Source organism: Silurus meridionalis, chromosome 13 (genome assembly GCF_014805685.1).
Source record: "Silurus meridionalis isolate SWU-2019-XX chromosome 13, ASM1480568v1, whole genome shotgun sequence".
NCBI classification, from domain to species: Eukaryota; Metazoa; Chordata; class Actinopteri; order Siluriformes; family Siluridae; genus Silurus; species Silurus meridionalis.
The window spans coordinates 19,736,753-19,759,973 of record NC_060896.1 but is presented as its reverse complement, the minus strand read 5'-3'; the positions used below and the strand labels follow the sequence as shown (position 1 = coordinate 19,759,973).

General features: G+C 36.3%; 1 protein-coding gene across 1 annotated transcript in view; it reads right to left on the bottom strand.

Annotated features, from left to right (window-relative positions):
- Window positions 1-23,221, bottom strand: part of LOC124395535 (SH3 and multiple ankyrin repeat domains protein 2-like) — a 73,836-nt gene that overhangs the window by 29,054 nt on the left and 21,561 nt on the right. The window contains exons 11-15 of the mRNA XM_046864097.1: window positions 20,880-21,019; window positions 19,589-19,702; window positions 19,227-19,308; window positions 15,227-15,309; window positions 11,007-11,131 (exon numbers count right to left, since the gene is read on the bottom strand). Of these exons, the coding sequence (XP_046720053.1) occupies window positions 11,007-11,131; window positions 15,227-15,309; window positions 19,227-19,308; window positions 19,589-19,702; window positions 20,880-21,019 (544 nt within the window). The remainder of the gene's footprint in view (window positions 1-11,006; window positions 11,132-15,226; window positions 15,310-19,226; window positions 19,309-19,588; window positions 19,703-20,879; window positions 21,020-23,221) is intronic.

The window sequence follows — 23,221 nt, the reverse complement described above, 5'->3', positions numbered from 1 at the left end:
ACTTTTTTTCCTTCAAATAAAATATTCGCTCTTTAGAACACTATTTTTATTCACTAAAACACTATTTAGAAGTATTCAGTTGAATGTTTATGCTGTATAGGAAGGACAAATGAACTCTAACAAAGAATGTCAGCTTCCTGGTCCAGTAATCAGGGCTGTTTCAATCACAAAATCCCTCCAATGCTCCCTAAAAAATCCTAAAACAAACTGCAAAAACCCTCAAAGCTCACAGGTTTTGTTGTTGAGATTGATACTTTTGAAAGTCTCTCAGACAAATGGTATAAATCATTGTCAACAAATCTAGGTACTATAGCGTGTTGTAGCTCTCAAATCATTCATTGTGCTTGTGATTTTTGATTGTAATTGACATTTTTTGTCAGTTGTGTTTATTTAACTTTTTTTAATTAGACAGAATTTACTAGCTAGCCAAGATCCTGCTTGAGGTACCATGACAGAAACATGTGTGATAAAGCTAATAAAATGTATATGACATATAAAACTTTATATATTTTAATTTTAACTTTGACTGATTAATTGTGTGACTGGAATTAGAAAGTTCCTTATGTAAAACATAGTCAATTTGGTGGAAATTGAATCATCAGTGTCCCATTGAGTAGTATACTGATTCACGACCTAGGGAGCAAGACTGCTGATTGAGACGTACCCATAAAGGGTGAAATCTAACCTTGCAGGTGAAAGCTGACCTAACAACTAAAAAATTAACCTATCGGGTGAATGCTTGCCTACCAGGTGTGTTTTCCGATCAGCTAGATGCATACGTTCACTTTCCTCAGTTCTTTTTTTATTTAATCTTTGATATATGTTTAATACAACACTCAAGTTTAGTATTAATAGTGGAATTAATATTATTCAAAATATTTTCTTTTCTTTTGGTGTAATAAGAGTTTGTTTATTCTAAATTAAAATGGATGCGGGATGAGCAAAGAATAATAATAAGTGTTTGTTTTATATGCAGATGGAAAATGTCCCAGAATGCACTGTGACACAAGGGCCACACACACACACACACACACACTCACACACACACACACACACACACACACACACACACACACACACACACAGGTTTGTACAGTGATACACACTTAAACTGCGATTTGCACCCTTCAGCTGTGCCAAGCAAAACTGGGTTAGCAGGCAGAGCAGTTTACAAGATGAGGAATGTGTGTGTGTGTGTGTGTGTGTGTGTGTGTGTGTGTGTAAGAGTAATCCAAGCAGAGGAATCACAGGCCTGTGTAACCAAGGCAACAACCCAGGAGGCTGATGTCACAGAAGCACCACATGCCAGGGTGAAAAATAAAATCTAAAGTATGCAATGTGTGTGTGTGTGTGTGTGTGTGTGTGTGTGTGTGTGTGTGTGTGTGTGTGTGTGTGTGTGTGCGTGTGAGTGCGTGTGTGTGTGTGTTTGTGTGCATGCACTGGTACATATGTGCACTCATACTATGCCTTGTCCTTCACCAGTAGGCAGTGCACAGTATGTGAACAACGTGAATATTAGTACTTTAGCCAACATTTCTACATACACAGACAGAGATGTCTTCATGGTTATACTGCATCCCACAATTTAATGCGGCAGGCAAAAATCACGATTGCATATTTATGCTGCAGTATGTTCTCTTCTATATTGTGCAGGTAATATAATATTGTTTAAAATTGTGGTCAAATGAAGAACTTTGCAGACTCTTTGCGTAAGCCTTTGAGGTTAAGCAAGATCAGTTAATGAAACAATAAACAAAGGGACACATTTTGTCCTGCAGTGCCTTGACACTCTACACAAGGATCTTTTTTTGATAATTTTTGAGCTGATCTACTCCAAACTCTCCCAGCTCACTGTAGCTGCATATAAAAAGTAAAAGGTGACTAACTCTCTGGCTGGTGGGAGGCCGAAATTAAGCCTGAGGTGATTCTTACTCATGAAACCTTTATCCATCAAATTTACCAACAGGAATAAATACTCTCAATAGCTATTCTAGGGCTCCTCTGAGATCCATGAGATCTCTTCAGAGATGACTTTTATTTTTTCAGTGATATGGCTCCATCTTTTTCTTGAATTCAGCTATAAACCATATCATGAAAACTGCACACTAGGTAAAAAGAACTAGCACTAAATGATACTTCTTGCCTCTATAATATACACTTTACTGCCCTTCGAACTGCCCTTTGAAGCTTTCTTAAAATGTCTGTAGATACCCGGCAAACATAATGGCTAGCAATCTAATACAAATGTACAGTAATCCATCCAATGGTAGTATTATCTTATAAAAAAAAACAAATGTACTTGTTTTATTTCTATATATCTCCAGGAAAACTCCAAGAATGAGACAAAAATTTACCCTAAGGTCTGGTATTATATTACCAAATATTGTACATCAAATCAAAAAAGTGCTCAGAACACCCACAAGGCCCGTTTTTTTGTGAACTATGTTGTTTTGTGATAATTGCATACTCTATTGATGTGAAATTCCTCTGTGTTACTCAAAGGCACAGGGACCTCAACAACAAGGACATATACACCGAGCAGGCATAATTTAATGGCCACCGATCAGACATAACATTATGATCACCTGTCTAATATTGTGTTGGTCTCCTTTTTGCTGCCAAAACAGTCCAGACCCCTCGAACATTAACAGCATTAAATTCTTCAGCAATTTCAGATACAGTAGCTCATCTGTTGGATTTGACCACAGGAGGCCAACCTTTGCTCCCCACGTACATCATTGAGCCTCGGCCACCCATGACCCTGTCACCACTGTTCCTTTCTGTGACCACTTTTCATAAATACTAACCTCTGCAGACCGGGCCCATTTTTCCTGCTTCCAACACAAGTTCACATGATGCCTAATATTTCCCACCCATTAATAGGTGCAATGATGAAGAGATGATCAGTGTTATTTCTCTTCATCTGTCATAACGGTTTAATGTCATAGTGTCCAATACTTTGTAAAAGCCTGTTCAAAACTTTGGAGTAAACAAAAAGCACTATACAGTTTCATGATCTAGGCATTTTTGGGAATTACGCAGGAATTAAGCTGTGCCAAAAAAGAAGAAGAAGTAAAACAGATATATAAAGAGATATACAAATCCATGCAATTTCACAAAACTCTTGAGTATTTGTCTCCAGTTGCATCAGTCTTCAGAGCTGAGGTTCTAATGCACCATGACTCATAAAGCCTTCTCTATGATCTCTGGAAAAGCTGACTCAAATGAAGCTATAGCTGGCCCTTCATCGTGATGAAATCTGTACACAAAGATCCATATGTATTTGTGCACTACGTCATGGCTGGCTGAGTATTAGATGTGAAGCACAGGGTTATTATCTGTGTTTTTTATGTATTTTATCCAACGTCCAAAGTCCCAAGCCCCAAATGGCAAACATTAATGCTTTATGTGTCTAAACAACAAATTATTGGTCAGAAAATTAAAAAGAATTAAACAAAATAACTTCCAAGACTTTCTCTGCCAAATATAAATGCTTTAAGGGGCCGAACAACAATTTTTTTTCAAATAATTAGCAAGAATTAAACTTCTGAGACTTTCTTTGTCACAGTTTGCTCTTTTATTTTGTTGTAGTTAATTCACTTATATAGTCTTATACCATATACCTTACAGCATACTGACAAAAACTTGAACAGCTGGTTCACAGCTGCAGCCAAAGCAAACTGGAACAGTAATTTGACAGGTGTATCCTACTACTGACTTGTCATACTGCACAAGAAAAGATGGACTGAATAGTTCATAATACCCACAATCTCTCAATAATTGAAAAAGAAAGACAAAACCTGCTGTAATTTTAAAAAGCCTCGGCTGAGGGGATATTTCCTGCCACAGGTTAAAACGCCTATTGGTTCATTGGTGGAATGCATAAAGATCATGCAGATACTTCAGTTAATTTTCATGTAACACATCAAAATTAAGTAACCATGTGATCACTGTGACTTTAACTACGGCATGTTGGAGCCAGTATGGTTTGTTCCGAGCATTTAAGTAACTCCTTCGATTTTCACACGCAACATTCTCACAATACAGAACAATACATAGAATGGTCATGACCATGCCTATTGGACAAAAAGATTTCATGAAAGTAGCCTTCAGGTTAAAGATCAAGGGACAGAGTCATTGCAAAGACTGTAAACATCCCTTTCAGTATGTAATCAATTAATGTAATGGAATTACAACACACACAACCACACAAGATTTCATAACACATTCTCAGACTGATAGGGAAATTAAGAAAGAAACTAACAACCAATCTGCAGGACAAACTGAAAGCAGCAAGAAACTAGGCAAATCTGCCATAGAGCCATTTGACATGACATAAGTTTGATATACGATGCTGCAAAAAATAATTTGAGGTGATTTGGGTAGCACGTGCACTTCAAGAGCAAAAGAACATCGCAGGAAGACCTTCATCGAGCTTCAACCATTTGCCAAATTGTGCATGATGATCGTCAGAGAGCAATTATATGGACTATCCTCTTCCCAAAGATCGGAAAGCTCAATGGTTGCCATTTTGATACCATTGTGGAGATCCAGCGCGAATCGCTGAAGGTGCTTGACACGCTTCGACAAGACAGAGCTAAACAGAGCTAGTCTCAAAACTTTTTGATACCACCTGTAATGGCTGGAAAGGTCAGGTATCCCAGTACTTTTGTCAATATAATGTGTGTTTTAACAAAAGAATGGCCCCAAAAAACTCAGTACTTAAGGTTTTTACAAAAGAAAACAAAGGTGCTTGCATGTCCTAGCCAATCTTCTGACTGTTTTTACAGAGAACTTTTGGCCCATCAGAAGAACTTTACTAACTTTAGGAAATGAATGACACCTAGCCCAAAGGAATAGTAAGATCTTGAAGCTGGCATGATGGTAAGACCTAAAAGCTGTAATTGCCAACAATGGCTTTGCTACAGAGAAAAACATGATGTCAGTGTATGGTGTCTAACAACCTTTCTCTAGTCATTTCCTTTTTAAAACATTATCTTTTTATGCCTACGAATACATAATACCATTTCCATCTCTACATCAGTGAGGTTGTTTTCGTATATGACTAGTGGAATTTTGAGTGGAACTGCGACGGTGATATTAATAATGTTTTCTCAAAATGTTCTCTAATATGGACAACATTTACCACATACTAAACAGAAAATTAGCTATTTATGTTGAATGTCATGTAAAAGTTATGTTGCTTTATGCCCTTCTTTGTTGCCTCACTGCATGATCACCTACTGCACACTCTTGGCTAGTACTACAAAAATATTATGGTGTATACAGTTTAGACTGATGCGGAATAATATGAGTATTTATTTTCAAATGCAACCACAGTCTACCTTTACTGATTACTTGTGTGGGTGTCTTATGTCTGGCTTCTCAACTGTCCACTTGTCAGAATGTTTGTGAATAAAACTACTAGCAGAAGGCAGAATTGTCAAATATTAAAAACATTTTCGGTGTCAGAGAGTCGGTTTTGTCTGTCATGTTTTGTTAGACATATGAATGTAAATGAAATTTGTCTCAGATAAAAGTCTACTATACTGATGCTACTATCATGCTATTATGTCATTAAATAATTTTACCTGCTGTTAAATTTTCTACAGTATGCAGGAAAAGGACACTATATCCTTTCCTCTCCCTCATGGTTATTTATTCACCCTCTAATTCATTAATCATGTGAGACAGGACAGTAGAAGGTTGCTGCTAGTGTGCAGGCTACAAACCTGGCCATAGCATGTAGTAAGGAGTTTCTGTCCATAAAGTACTAAAGGAATAAGATAAACATTACTCAAAGTATGCAAAGTATGTAACAATGGGTCAAAGACAAATGGTACAACAACTAAAATTTTATCAATCAATCATGTGGGAGAAGTGCAATGCAAAAAATTTAAATAAATAAGGTAAAATATAAATCATGTAGATACAAGTCAAGAACTAGATAATGTTAACCTTGACCATCAGTATTGATGTAAAATTGTGATCTCTGTGACTTTTCTCTTGACATTGAATGGATTTTTTTAATTTACACAGAATGGTGTAGAAAACAAACAAATAAACAACATTGAGTGAGAGACAGTAGGTGGTAATGGCTTGTTGATAAGAAAAGACAGAAGAAAATGGTCATATATTTGTCTGAGCTAAAATAAATGATATAGCTCCTATAATCAAAAGCATCCAAACATGCACAAAGATTCAAATCTTGAAGTTAATGTGCTTCAGCATTAGACTTTATCAGGTTTCCTGTCTCAGCCAAAACCAAGAATCTGAGCCTATTATGGACATCCCAAACTGGACTGTTAAAGATTAAGGAACAAAAACGAACTTGGACTAGGGATCACTTTTTCCTGATTCTGATGTTTGATGTGAACTAAAGTTCTTGATCCTGACAAACGGGTCCATATGTGACTAGTTGGGAGTGAGAATGTGTAGGATTTTATGCATTGGGCTGCTGACAGATGAATGGCTAATTATAAAATGACAAGAATGTAAAATGTTCATTTACAAGCTGACATCTTTATTAAATTATTACATAGCAACTGCATTTAAAAAGTCAGTGCATTGTAATAATTTCCTTCTCTTTTAACTGAGTTTTAACTGCCATTTACTTTTTTTGTTTAAAAAACAATACAATATTATTAAACCATAAACATTTCTTCATTTAAAATCTTTCCCCAGGCCATGTATATTTGTGTTTATGTGCATTTTCTCAGCTTGACTTGACAATTTTTCTCAGTCAGTAATTTATATTGATCTGAGCAATGGTAGATGCTTTCTATATGTAAATATTTCCTCTAACCACCTATAGATTTTTGTAAAACTCTGGCATTGACATCATATTATATAGGGTATATTAATATAATTACAATAAGCTATTTTTGTGCATGTTGTGCATCCCTATAGTCAGATATGTCATAAATTATCTTTCTTTTTTGTAAAGCTCATGTGTTTCCAACTCACTTAATGAGTCATAAGTTGCTTTGGGTATAAATGACCCGATTAGTCAGTTAGTCCCACCTCTGACCCAAACACAGCTGCTCAGCTCTGCTCCTTTCCTTTAAAAGAAAACTCATGATGCCTAAAGTATTTCCTTACAGCAGAAGAGGTGGGGTTGGTTGCAATAGGGGTGTTTAGAGCAAATGTGGCTAAGAATTAGACATTGAGGTCATCAATGAATATTAAACACAGCTAAATATGTACTTCCAACAGCCTACATTGTAAATTGTAAGAGTTTTATTCTGTTCATATTTGAGGGCTCATGCATCTATTTAATAAAATAATTATATTATTCCCTAGTAAAACAAGTTGAATGTTAAATAGCAACATGAAATAAAACTAAGCAGATTTACAGTAAGTTAATTCTAATAAATTTAGACCAATGTATTTTATTTTGTATTCATTTTTATTTTTATGTAATGGAATGTGCAAGCAAATCTTAGATCTCAACCATTTTGGTTTAGCCGCTATAACGTTTTAAAGGACATGACTGAATTCTGTTATTCTAGTAAGCTATTTAGTACAAATTTTCCTGTGAAGTAAAAATACAAATACATTCTGTATTATTCATATTTCCTTAATACTTTAATTTTCCATTAAACTTTAGCTTTTTCTTCTCTATTTCTTCTATTTTACTTTTTTTTAAGTAAGATTTATATAATCATGACGTAATTACTTGCAATGCTAACAATTTAATCACATTACATGGGTTTGGCTGAGAGTCAGTTTTAATGTATAATAATATTAATAATCCAGCTATCTTTGTATAGCATAGTCTTTACAGTATATCAGTTTTTTAATTGTGCATTGTGTTTAGCCAATCAGGTGCTGGAAGTCTTTACCACAATCAAATTCATGTAAACATTATTTATAACTTCACTAGAAGCAGTGACAAAATGAAAATCAATAAGTATTTATTTGTTACATTGATATTATTGCCATAATACAGCAGTCCTGGAGAGGGTTAAGGGCCATGCTCAAGGTTCCAACAGTGGCAGCTTGGTGGTGCTGAGGCTTGAACCCCTAACCTTCTACTCAGTAACCAAGCAGCTAATGTTGAGCCACCACTGTCACTGACACAAAAAAGGCTTTGCAGATCCCAGCTAATTAAAGTAATAGTTTTACTACTAACAAATTATTGGATCGGTTACCTGTCACTTCAGCAGACAAGGCATCACATTTTAGCGCTGGTCAGTGTCACCCTACGAGTTCCTGATTTACTGCCTGCTAAGTTCCTGCCTACAGTATGTTTGTCTGGGGTTCCTTTGGGTTCTTCAGTTTTTCTTTCATATGTAAAATAGACAATGCCAGTGGGTCAATTTTTATCCCCCTAGATAATTATGAATGATAAATTGGTGTTCAATCCCGGGTCATCAATGTGTTGTACTATGTGTTCCCATGACCGGCATAGTTACCTATAAAAACAAGCAGCTTTGTGTTGAAACAGAGTTCAGTGATGATTGTGTGATATGATTGTGATGTGCAACCATATTTCATACCATTCTTGCTTCCTTTTATTTAATAACAGTATTTTTGGTGCACCACTTGCTGAGATAGGCTTCATCTAAAACCAACTCATCTAGCATCAAAACACACCAGGTGCCACTCACACCTAGGGCTAATTCAACACAGCCAATATGCCAATCTACATGTTTTGGAAGGTGGGAGGAAACCAGAGAACCTGGAGGAAAGCCACACAAACACAAGAAGAACAAGCTAAACTCTACACAGGCAGCAAATTAAGCTCAGAATCAAACCTGAGCACCTTGAAACTGTAATTTCCAATCTTTTATAGTGTTTTATAGTGTTCTGTCACAGGTAGTGCACATAGGCAGACACACACCCACACACCCACACTCACACACACACACACACACACACACACACACACACACACACACACACACACACACACACATAGACACAATGAAAAATTTATGCCCAGCTGCACAGTGTTGTAAATCATGCATGCTGAAGGGCAAGTTTCACAGGAACAAAGCTGCAGGTCACAGCCATATACAGTACACACACACACACACACACACACACACCCTTTTGAAACCAACATACACTGCATGGGTCAAAGTTTGTGAAAATATGACCATAAGATTTGAATATTCAATCTGAACATCCAATTCCACATTTGATATGAGTGTGCTGCTATAATAATATTCACTCTTCAGAGAAGATGTTCTAATAAATGTAAGTACAGTCAGGTACTGGTGTAGGGTGAGGAGGCCCAAGTTGCAGCCAGCATTCTAATTCACCCCAGAGGTGGTCAATAAGAGTGTGCCACTAGAGATGTTCCAATCTAACCCATATCTTCTAGGAGTTTGCTTTGTGTACAGGGACATTATTTTGATTACACTGGTTTGGGTAATTGAGTGATTTAAGTGAAGGGAATTTTTAAAACCACTGCATTCAAAGACATTCAAAACAATTGTGGGCCTCCAAAGTTGTGGCAACAGTTTAGAACTACATATGGTTAGAAAGGTCAGGTGTCCATGTGTCCATGTTCAATACTTTTGTCCATGTAGTGCATGTTATTTTTATTTTGTTAAATTTTACATGACCAATCTAATAATACTACTATACTTAATAAATTGAGAGATCCAATCATCAGTGTAATAATGTAGTCTCTGCTTGTATTGTGATGTCATGCCTAATAATTGCTGTCCTTTGCTAAAAAGCTATAGAGAATATAGAGAATAAAGATAAGTTAGGGATGGATTAAGTAAAATGAAAAAGAAAAGGAAAAGTTAAATGGGATACAAACATGGTAGGTTGACGTAGAAAACAGAAATAGAGGTGTGAGTGTAGAAAGAAAGAAAGAAAGAAAGAAAGAAAGAAAGAAAGAAAGAAAGAGAGTATGAGAGAAAGATTAAACTTTATTGCTTCATTATTATAATAATTACAGTGTTCTGACTACTGAATATCATCACACTAGAGACAAACTGCAGCTTAAGTGAGCATGTTAGTGAATGTGCATGTTAGCAAACTGTTCTCTGAGAAGTGCTAATTTTGAGGAAGTAAACTACAAAAAAGATGTGTAAACAGCACAACCACAGCTGACGTCTTCATCTCACATTGAGCACTGCTTTTATTTTATCAGCTATTACATTTCTTAGCAAATATGCACTCTAGACAGATTTCCTCCTACGTCAGTGATGTGCTTCGAAAATAATTGCTGCTCCATACAGAAAAGCAGCTGCAAACCTCTGAGCTTCCAAATGTTGTACAAATTCAAGAGCAGACTCACACAGTATATCCATCCAAATTCCAACAAAAATGGCAGACCAAACTGTCCCTCAGACAGAGAAGCATATTTACAAATGAATTCATTTTGTTGTGTCTCTATTTTTGTGTGTCTCTATTTTTTTGTGGAATATCCAGCTTAATATAACAAACTCAGAACTTATGTAACTAATTTAGGTTAATCGTTTATGTGGCTAGTTTTTGTAGCTAACCAACTACTACTTATTTGTCAGATGCAAAATTCATCATGTATCATGCAGCTGACCTGAGATACTAAGAAAAAACGTTTTAGAAATGTAGAAAATGCAGCACAGTACACTCACATCAATGGTAATTTTTAGGTAAATCCAAGGTACACAAAATTAATTTGTCCCATCCTGTAATACATTATATGGACAAAAGTTTGTGAACACCTGATCATAAGATTTATACGTATTTTACTAACATCCCATTCCACTGTTATAGAGGAAAATGTTTCACTAGATGTTGAAGTATGGTTGTGAAGATTTATACTCATTCAGCCTTAAGGGCATTAGTTAGGTGAGGTATGATGTAGGGAGAAGAGGCCTGGGCTTCAGTCAGCATTCTGAAAACACATACATATTTACTGTGTAATCACTGGCCACATCTCTCTGTAAATAAGCCAGTCAGAAAGTGTTCAGTAGGGTTTGGACAAAATAGTAAAACATAGGAAATTGAAAGAAATTCCAGCATTTGAAAAAAAGACAGAACTTGGAAATGATTCTTACCTCGATGAGGAAGTCACCGGTCCGAAGCCCTGCCTCCCATGCAACTCCACCCTCATCCACTGACTCCAGATACTGAAGGGCAGGGAAAGCTGGAGTAGGTGTAAACTCCTCAATGGGCGTGTCCGCTTTTGGATACAGAAGTGCGAAATTTTGAAAACAGTTAAAATGGGTTTGATTGAGTGATTGAGTGTATGGTGTGTGATATCGGAATGGGTATCAGAATTGTTGGGATGGAATGGTTTGTCTTTTTTCTATTCTTTTATTTATTTATTCAGCCTAATGATGTTCAAATTGAAGCGTTTTAGTGTGTTCATCAAATTAAAGCACCTTTTAGATAATGTTGACTAATGTTAATAAATAAAGAGAATCATGTAGCCTGTAGTGACATCATACAAAGTCCAAGTCCGGTTAAACAAATATTCAACTTGAATAACAATTAAATTATGCAATGCTAATTCTACATAAATATTCTTGCATTTTTTTTAAACGGTACACATACAGTACTTTAAAACATGTTCCATTTAGGATTATGTCTAACATCCAACGTTTTGATTCCCCAGAACTTGATTTTAACCTCAACATGGCTACTATTACTGTTTCTATGTCAGCTCAAGAGTTCTAGTCAATGTTCATATCAAACTTTAGAATGGAGAAGAAGTGTAATCACTGTGACTTTAACCATGACATGGCTGTACCAGATGGGTTTACTTGGGTATTTCTGAAACTGCTGATCACATAAACATATTACTATTTTGACCATTTTTAGAAACCAATACCACAATATTCCATTACTACTAAATGCTGCATCCAACACTGAGGTTAACATGTCTGTGGAACAGTTTTTCCTTAGTGAAAACAGGAAGTGATGCAATTAAAAAAACACTTTATGCAATTTAAAATACATTTCCACAAAGGTTTGAACATCCACAGAGGTTCATTCATATGCAATCCAAATGGCTGAACAAAAGAACACATTACAGCTAAATTAAATGAAACGTGTTTATAGACTTCTTGTTAACTTTGCAATACTGCAATTCATTTAGCTGTTTTTATTTCCGTCATTCATTTATTTACATCTATTTCAAATTGTTCAGACCAGAAATTGTCTCTGGGTCTCAAAATCAAACCTTGTTGCTGGCTGTTCACAGTGCCAGTTCTGTTTACTTATTTGAATTTGCACATTCGATCAACATTAAAAATATTAAGCATTAAAACTTTTCCCTGGGTGGAAACATGCTCATGTACATTTTTTTTTCTGAATTTGAATATAGAGGACAGTTTACAATTACAAATTGGCTACAAGAATGGGAAATATTTTTCAAACAAACACATTACATTACACTAAATTATATGTATTTTGCAGATGGCCTTTTTCTCAGAGCGATTTACTATCTTATAAAAAACGAACCAGGTAAGGGGTCCCTAAGTCCCTAAGTCCCTTAAGCCTTGCTCATGGTCCCAAGAGCAGCGGCTTGGTGTTGCTGGCATTTGATCGTATGACCTTCTGATCAGTATTACAAACATCTTAAAAACTGAGCTACCAGTTCCACACTCATATTACTGTTCAACATTAATGAATTAAATAAAACATCCATTTTGTCCTTTTGGTGGGTGTGCTAATGATGGACAAATTGTTTCAAGCATAGGATTCCTCATGGCTTTTATTAAGAACAGCACTGGATTAATAACACATACTTGTGTACATAACATTATGACCACCTGCCTAATATTGTGTTGGTGCCCCTTTTGCTGCCAAAACAGTCCTGACCCATCAAGCATCAACAGCATTAACTTCTTCAGCAATGTAAGCCATAGTAGCCTATCTTCTGGATCGGACCACACAGGCCAGCTTTTGCTTCCCACGTGCATCAATGTGTCTTGTCCACCCATTACCCACTATTCCTTCATTGGACCACTTTATATAAATACTGACCACTGGGGACAAGAAAACACCCCATAAGAGCTGCAGTTTTGTTGTCTAGCCATCACAATTTGGCTATTGTCAAACTCAGTCCAGTCCATATGCGTGCCCATTTTTCCTGCTTTTAAAACATCAACTTTGAGGACAAAATATTCACTTGCTGCCTAATATATTCCATCCACTAACAATAGCCATGATGAAGAGATAATCAGTGTTATTCACTTCACCCGTCATAATGCTATGTCATAACATATACAGTATATAATACACATACACACACACACACACACACACACACACACACACACACACACACACTGACACTGAATGTGAAACTTGTGGCTTTCTTGCCCGTGCTCCTATCAGCTATATACTAAATCATCCATCACTAACTGCATCACTTTACTTCACATGCTCTCTGGAAACTGTGGACGTTGTATGATTTTTTGTGTGTGTGTGTTTCTTATTTTTGCTCTCTTATGCATGAGGGAAGGAGCTGGTGCAAGAGGAGAAGTTTTATCAGACTACTGCACTGAGCAATAAAGCCTGTCCTTATTAATTGGATGTTACTGGTCATTTGTTCTTCTTTAGGTTTCTCAGCCATGATGCAGTACATAATCTGCAGATTATCTCTGGGGTGGTTTTATTGACAACCAACAAAATATAAGGAGAACCTCACCAAACATCACAAGAAGTTTTCTGATCTCAACTTGAACTACAACAAACCTACACATAGGATGTCACATTTTCTGTTACAAAAATGTGGTAAAAGAAATACTAGTAATTACAACCCCCGAATGTATTATTTATATAGATTTCAAAATGCAGTTTACATTTAGCCTGTCTGTAGCCATTGGGATTTACAAACATGCACTTTGGATAAATCTTTTTTTGTATATAATGAAATGTTGTTCGTATGTGTTTGGTTATCATTAGCAGCAGTGTGAAGGTCATGCTAATGATGAGGGGGGTAATAATGAGGTCTCAGAGGTCTGTACTAAAGGAAATGCACACTTGTGTGTAGCATAAGAAGACCACAAACATACAGCTAGACTGTGACAATCAGTTATTACAATAAATGCAGCTGCTGTGGTGTGTCAGGTAATGATGATGGTGAAGATTATGATAGAAACTGACACTGACTAAAAATATGCACTAGAATTAGTCACATTTTTTTTTATACATTCGATATCTGCGTTTTCTTTAAACACTATTATCAAGTGGATGATGTTGATAATGATGATGATGAAAGACACATTCTCTTAACCCATTATATCAATCCAGACTTTGTTCTGGTGGTATATACCTGAATGTGGGAGTTTTGGTGTGTATTGTGTAATAGTGAAGTTAGAGTTGACATAATGATGATGATAAGAATTAAGAAAAATATCTTGATTTAAAATCTAGATCAATGGCATGATTGTGCATTTGGTGTAGCATGATGATGATAATAAAGATGAAGCTGATGAAGTAGTTATCGAGCACATAGACTTCACTGAAATGCTCTTAATCCACCTTGTCAATACAGACCTTTTTTCTTCTGGTTTATACCCAAATATAGGAGTTTTGGTGTGTATTATGTGTAATAGTGTGATTAGAGTTGACATGATGATTTCAATGATGATGATGATGATGATAATACATATCTAGAGTTAAAATCTAGATTAATGGCATGTTTTGTGTGGCATAATGATGATGATGATGATGGTTAATGAAGGAGTTGTCTAGCAGATAGAGTTGACTGACATGCAATTAATCCAGATTATTGATTCAGACTTTTGGATTAAAATGTGGGAGTTTCGCTGTGTATGATGTGTAATAGTGCGATTAGAGTTGACATGGCGATGATGTCAGTGATGATGAGGATGATGATGACGCCAATGATGATGATGTTTATAATGACGGTGATGATATTTTCCACACCTCTGTTGTCTGTGATGATTAATGCTAATCATTAAAGTTGGGATGACGGTGATGATCATGATGATGATGACGATGTGAATGAAAGTGTAAACCCAAACAGATCCAAAATGTGGACTGGATTGACACATGATCTCAATCCAGATTGCTAATCTCTGGATTAGATGCATGCTGTGGCTGTTTGGGTGTCTTTGGTGTCTCATTAGAAGGGCAGCGCTAATGATGCTGATGATAATGGTGATATAAAGTGGAATGTAGTAATATAGAAATGATGTGGGTGCCTAAGGGCAGATTTGTGAGATGGATGATGATGCTGCAGCTGGTGATGGTAAGGAGGATGGTGATGGTGATGGTGATGAAGGTAGAAACTCTGGCTTACCTTTTGCTCCTCTCAGCACGAAGCCGAATCCCTCGTTCTCCTTTTTGTGCAGCACCACGGTCTTTTCGTCGATGGCGCAGTCGCTGCGGAGGAAATTGCGAACGTAGCGTCCGTTATTGCATCCCATCATCCTCATCATGGCCACCGCCTTGCGGCCTGAGTGCATGTTCATCATGATGGAAGGTAAGGAAGGACGGACAGGAGGATTGGAAAAGAAAGACGGGTGGATGGATGGCTGTGTTTCAAATTAATGGAGGGGATAACGCATCCCCTCTTTTCCTCCGTCCCTCGGAGAGCGAGTCGCTCACCGAGGCCTCTTCGCTAAAAACAACCATCACCGGCTTGATGAATAAATGATGAAATAAACGATGAAGAGTGGCAGCAGAGGAACAAGAGGAAACGCAGAGAGGAAGAACGAGTGCAGGGAGTGATGGCAGCACACAAGCACAAGGATCATGCGAGTGAGTGTGTGTCATCAGCAGCCAAGAAGCAGCGGTGACATTTTCATTCCTGCAATCCTTTTGGCAGCATGAAGAAGCGGGTGTGTAAGAGCAGGAGAGGATCGCACTCTCACTCTCTCTCTCTCTCTTGCTCTTCCCCTCCCTCCCTCGCTCATTTCTCTCTCTCTCTCTCTCTCTCTCTCTCTCTCTCTCTCTCTCTCTCTCTCTCTCTCTCTCTCTCGCTCTCTCTCTCTTCAATTCACTATCTCTCCCTTGCTCTTTTACATAACATGTATTATTTAGTCGGCATCGTTTTTAGTTTGAACATATAGGTGCAGTTTTATTATATAAAGTAAACAACTTTTAGATGAAATAAATAAATATGAAATAAAAAAAATGAATAAATATATATGATGAAAAAACTCATTATATGTTTAAAAAAATTAAGAGTTGCTTCCTGTGCTTCCTCTGTGTGTGTGTGTGTGTGTGTGTGTGCGTGCGTGTGTGTGAAAGAGAGAGAGAGAGAGAGAGAGAGAGAGAGAGAGAGAGAGAGAGAGATTAAGTATACATCTGCGAGAATGAGTGTATGTGTGTATTAGTGTAAGTGTGAGAGACTTCCGCAGTCCTAGCAACAGAGCGGAGGATGCTTAGTTGCCCTGGCAACCAAGTCTGTTTTTTTTTCTTCTTTTTAATAATGCCATGCTGATGGAAGTTTAGGTGGTCATGTGATCTACATTTCACACACTGGTGATTTGAATACTTTAAGTTCTGTGACAGTTGCCACGTCTCAATACTGCTTCAGTCGTAGATTTGTTATGGTTATGCGTGAAAATAGCAAAGTGCCATTTTTTGGGAGTGTTTACCAATGATATGATCTTATTTTAAACCAAATTTGCACAAACATAAAACTATAGCAAAAAAGCCAGATTTAGATATTGTATTTGTAATCTACTGAAAAAAGTATTTTGTAAGATACATTATATGGACAATTTGTTTGTGCTTTTTTTGAACATCCCACTCCACATTTAATCCCCATGTGCTCTTATAAGAACCTCCACTCTTCTGGGAAGATGTTCCACTAGATGTTGGAGTGTGCTGGAGATTTGTGCTCATTCAGCCACATGGGCATTAGTCAGGTACTGATGTAGGGTGATGTAGGGTGATGTAGGATGTTCCAAGTCATCCCAAAGGTGTTCAATAGAAATGAAGTCAGAACTCTGTAGTAAAATATCCTCCAGTCTTTTGGAAAGATGTTCTAATAAAGTAAAGTCAGTTAATGATGTAGGGTGTTCATTAGGGTTGGGCCAATCTAAATATTCTGCTCCAACTCATGAAAAGCATATTTTCATGGAATTGGATTTTTGCACAGGGGCATTATGACAATGTAATGCTGCCATATGCAAAGAGATCCTACTGTCTCCAAATTTGTGATTTGTGAACTGCATATGACTGGAAAAGTCAGGTGTCTCAATACTTTTGGCCATAGAGTGTATGACGCTTTAGTCAGACAAACACATTAAAGATTAGGGAAGTGAAGGCTACATTACTGCTAGCCACAACTACTGCAGTTAAACAGCCTACAGACTTCTCTTTCATTCAGTAAAGCCTTGTTAACCTCAAATGGAAATTTCTTTAAATGAACTTTGGGTTTAATTAAAAACCAAAATAGTGCATCAGTAATTATAAAAAGAATGATTAAAAAAAACTTTCCAAATGCATCTCTTATAACAAGGCAAATATTCGATTCACAGTTATTGATCTATCCTCTTTTTCATCCTCCGATCCCTCTATCTCCTCTTGTATTCAAGCTGCACACAGTTTGCAGTTCATACAAAATTTAACAGCACCTTTTGTCCGTGTAAAAAAAAGAAAAAAAGAAAGAACGAAAAAGAAAAAACCCAGATAAATATTTAACGCAGTGTTGTGTTTCACCCCCCCTTCTTGGAGATAATTCAGCCTGAGTTGAAAAAAAAAAACAGGCTGAATTATCTCATTAAAAACCAATCTCTTTGCAGTAGCACATTTGGGTCAGTGCTGCGGAGAAATAGATATTATAAATGTCTGCATCAGACAGAACAAGCTGGGTTTTTCACCGGTTTTACACTTCTGATGTCAGTGTCAATTTTGCAGTCTCGAGAACACAATGTTTGTGTGTGTGTGTATGCGTATGTGTATTGGTGTCATGCATATTTTTAGGCATGACTAACTGGATGAAAAATACTACTGGCAGTTCATACTTCCATTTATTATTTCCTGGCCTATCAATTTCTGTATATGAGGTAACAATAAAAAGGAAAGAGAAGCCGATAAAAGTTTTATCTGTGACATAACCTTCTACGATAAGAGCTAAAGCCTATTCCCTGAAGGATTGTCACTATGCCTTCTTATATAATAATATAAAAAGTAGACCAAATAAACCATTCCTTTTTTTTTAAGCACTTGAAAGTATTTTATCCACTAAGGTCATTAGAGATTTAGCTAAAATGATGAGATGAAATGATTTAACTCGCTGCTTGCAAAAACAGGCCTACGTATATATAGCACTGTGCGACCATTATAAGCGTTCAACATATAAATAAGCACTTATTGATTGTGAGTTGTGTTAATTTATGCAGTAAGGAATTTATTTGTACTGCAATAAAAAAGGAAAAAACTTATTTTCGTTTTCAGGAATTTATTTTTTTTTCCCCTTTTTTTTTGGTTATTACTGAATTATAATGCAGGGGCTGAGGGACAATATAGTCGGTGTGCCAATTTTAGGCCTGGGGCGCAATCAGTGTTACAATTCATCGAAAAGGTGTTTAGGGTTGAGGCCTATGCAAGATCTTTCACTCCAACCCATGTAAACCACAACTTCATATATATATATATATATATATATATATATATATATATATATATATATATATAAAGTCAAATAAAATAAAATAACATTAAAAATTATTATAGTGAAGGGGCTGATGGATAATGTAGCCATTGGAGCATAATCATGACACGCCGCAACAGCACACCTTCACACACTGTTTTGTCAACCAGGAAGTCTTTAACCAGAGCAAAGGCGATTCTCATCTCACTCTTCGCATACACAGTATTTTACTCCATGCTACCTCTTTTTATGACATTTTTGGGGATATCCCTTCATGTACTCCAGCTTCATCCTAAACTGGCTTATTAATACTGCAGTTAATTAATACTATGCAACACCTAAATCCAACCATAGCCTTTACTTCAGAGACCGAAAGGAAACCTTTTGTCTTTTTCAATCCAAAAACGATCAAGTTTAAACCTTTTAAATCGAACTATCCATGTCAGGACATTTGGACCCCACCAAAATAAAAAAACGTGCCACCATAACACCCCCCACACACACCCCACCCACACAAGCACACACTCTCAAACACATGCATATGTCGATGTGTCTTACAAGCGACACACACATATATATATATATATATATATATATATATATATATATATATATATATATATATATATATATATATATATATATATATATGAGATATACTCTGTTGTAAATTAATATGGATTTATGAGCATACCTGGAGGCATCAAAGCTGTCATATGATCCCACTGTGTAATGCCTGAATAGCTTCTTTTTATCGGTCCGATCTATTCGGCTCTCTGGGGAAAAAGCAGAAGCATAAAAACACTTAAAGACAAATGTTATCATCAAAACAAATAAAGACTGAACCATAAAAACATTAGTGTCTTTAAATTTTTAGAGTGCATAGCTCTAATTACTGTTACTAAACATGTGGCTTATGGTAATATAACTCATTTACATGTTTTTTTAAATAAAAAATAAGGTGTATATGATCAATTACATTTTAGCTGTGTCATGTGTATACAGTGCATTCACTAACACAGATACTGTATCAGCCACACCAGTGTGTAGACTTACGTGGTCTGTCCTCTTTGGTTTTGGTGGGAATTTCTTCCAAACAATTAGCTGGAAACCAGCCGACACGGCCACGAGTGCTCCCTTCCCAATAGCCACCTTCACCAATACTGAGAACTGAGACAGCCGAAAATCAATTCCCCATCCAAGTCTTGTTATTGTTATTGATATGTTGTTTAACACTTAGGCAGACTGGTGTTCGGATGTCCACTTCAGTTTAAAATGTGTATGCTTCTAAAACACAGTGTTGATTGTGGTAGTGCCTAAATGACATTTTAGTTGCTGAATGCACACAAGTTGGGTCTTAAATGCTGTGATCTAATACACTCATTTAAGGTAATTATGACACTGTTCACCCAGAAGTTTGTCAGATTACACAGAAGCTGTTCACTTATATTTAGGTTTTAAATGTAATTCCATTCCATTCATAGTTTCAAAATATATAAGGCATACAATTATTCTGTATTATTATGATTATGAACACTTCTTTAATATCTTCTAATCAAAACAAAAATAGTAAATGTTCAATAAAGGAAAATATTTTGGAGCTGAATTTGAGTGCTTGAATATAAAAATGCTTCTACTAGTTAGTAACCTCACCCCTCATCTGCATTACATATCACCTGCTTGCGGCTGCTGAGAGTGACAGAGAAACACATTGTGTATCATATAGCACAAGGTGTAAACCATGTACAAACCCATTTTGAATTTGGGATGTTTTTTAAGGAAAACAATATGCAATAAATTGTAAATTTCATAAACCTATAATTTATTCACAGTAGAACAGAAAACCTAGCAAATGTTTAAACTTAGGAAATGTACCATTTTCTGGTAAAAATAAGGCAATTTTGATCTTGAATTTGTATGCATGGCAAGTGGACTAAGGGTATTTAATGTATTATATGGATTTGAAATTCATTTAATAGGCCAGATAAAAACTTTTACTGGGTTGTGGACTGTAGGTTTGACATGCTCGTTTACTATGTATTAATCTAGGAGATTAGTAAATAACACAGTATGCTTTAGTACATAAATGAAAGGCGTATAAATTCAACTGGTAACCATAATGTATTGTGAGAAAATGCACATGATGTACAGAACTCATTCCATTTCATAGTCCGGGAAGGAACATATATATATATATATATATATATATATATATATATATATATATATATATATATATATATATATATATATAAACAGTTATGTACATGTGAACATTGTATCATACATAAATATGTGATTTGAGATATATGTGTGTGTGTGTATGTGTCTGTGGGGGTGTACTGACCTTTGACCCTGTCATTTTTATACAGTGTAATTTCTCCCTCTGCCTGAGGCTGATAGGATCGCACTGCAACAAAATTTCGACCGGGGACGGCACTGTACAGCTTCCTTCTTGACCCCAAACCATCAAGACTTGTGTTTGCTCTGAGAAAGATAGGAAGGAGAGAATTCAATTTGCTCAAATGCAGGATCTTCTTTAGGGACTGGATTTTGAGTCTTGATAAAACATTTAGTTATCCACTGAGACATAACTATTACATTTAACTATTATCTTTCTTCACAATACACAATGGGACTGCTCTTCTTTGCTGAGGTCTGTATGCTGAAAAGAGACCAGTGGGTAATGCACAAATTAATTTAGTTATTACTCACAAATAATGTGAGTATTTCTCTAATTTGTGAAATGTGAGCTGTGGCTTATGATAAATGCAAATACTAGTACATTTTAAGTATGATATAATGCTATGTAGTTCAAATTATAATATTTTTCTTGTGGTTAAAAATGCTGAATCTGTGCTGTTCTCTACAATTAGCTCTTAGCTAACTGTTAGAAGGCCTTTTAAAATTTTATGCATGCTACTTTTTGCGAAATTGTGAGAAACTCACAATGGGTGTGAGTGTAACCTGAGCGGTGAGTGTAATCCCTCATAATTATACAAAATCATGTCTCAGACTCAGAACTAGCAAATAATAGCAGCTTTGAATCAGAAAAAGGGCAAACACAAATTTTACTCTGTGCCAAAACTTATTTTAATTAATCCAGAACACATTAATACTGTATGATTATATATTATCAGAATTATATATTGTGTATTGTAACCATACACCATGACATAAAAAAAAATAGAAACAATAAAAAAACAAACATTCAAAAAAAATAAATAATAATAATAAAATGCCTGTATGAGCTTTTTAGTATCAGTCTACAGGATTATAATCCATGTTGAAATATGTGGTTGATCTGCTCCTCCACATTACATTATTGATGTGCAATTATATTTCGTAAGTCTTCTTTTTCTTCTTTCGGGTTCTCCCATAAACTCATTTCTAATCCTGATCATCCTCGTCACTCCCAATGAAAATCTCAACATCTTCCAGCTCCACCTCCTGTCTTCTACTCAATGCCACTGTCTCTAAACCATACAACATCGCAGGTCTCACCACAGTCCTATAAACTTTCCCTTTCACTCTCACAGATACTCTTCTATCTCAAATCACTCCTGCTCTCACTCTTCTCCACCCTGCCTGCACTCTTTTCTTCACTTCTCTAACACACTCTCCATTACTTTGCACTGTTGACCCCAAGTACCTGAACTCCTCCACCTTCTCCACCTCTTCTCCCTGCAACTGCACCACTCCACTGCCCTCCCTCTCATTCACACACATGTACTCTGTCTTACTCCTACTGACGTGTACCTCCACCACTCCATGCTCTTCTCAACCTGCTCCCTACTCTCACCACAAATCAGAATATCATCCGCAAACATCATAGTCCACGGAGACTCCTGTCTGACATCGTCCGTCAACCTGTCCATCACCACTGCAGACAGGAAAGTGCATTTTGTAAGTAAATAAAGAAAAAGAAAGGTGAAAGTAAGGTGCTTTATACTTGTCACATGTACCCCTGGAGCACAGAGTTAAGGGCCTTACTCAAGGGCCCTAAAAGTGGCAACCTGTTGATACCAGTTTTAAAACCACAAACATTCTTATCAGTAACCCAAAGCTTTATTAACCACTGAGCTCCCACTTCCCCTAATTTAAGTTTAAGGTCATGGAGAAATGGATGCATAATAAATGGAACATTGATTTCTCTGATGTTTATATGTGTACACATATCTATCTATCTATCTATCTATCTATCTATCTATCTATCTATCTATCTATCTATCTATCTATCTATCTATCTATCTATCTATCTATCTATCATAATATTTAAATCGCATCAAAATAAGAACTTTATAATGAATTCCAATCTTATCAAGCACGACAGTACTTCAGTTAGTCGTGCATTGTGTAAATGCGTGTAAAAGACATCCGAGTTTCTCTACAGTGAACTAATGTGAGAGCGCCATCTTTTGGAAATTGTCTGTAGCGCAACGTTTCGTGTTAGAAAACGACAGGGCACAATTAGGTTTTGCAGGGAGAGAGAGAGAAAAGCATTGAACTGGATATTGAAAAAACTCACAAAACCATACCTCGAAATGATTTTTTTTTCAACAGCTGTGCTGCTGTGTGCACTATACAACCTGCACTTCATTATTAAAAAACAAAACAAAAAAAACAAGCCTTGTTTTGTAGAAGAAGGACAGCTATTATTTGTCACATATACATTACAGCAAAATGCAT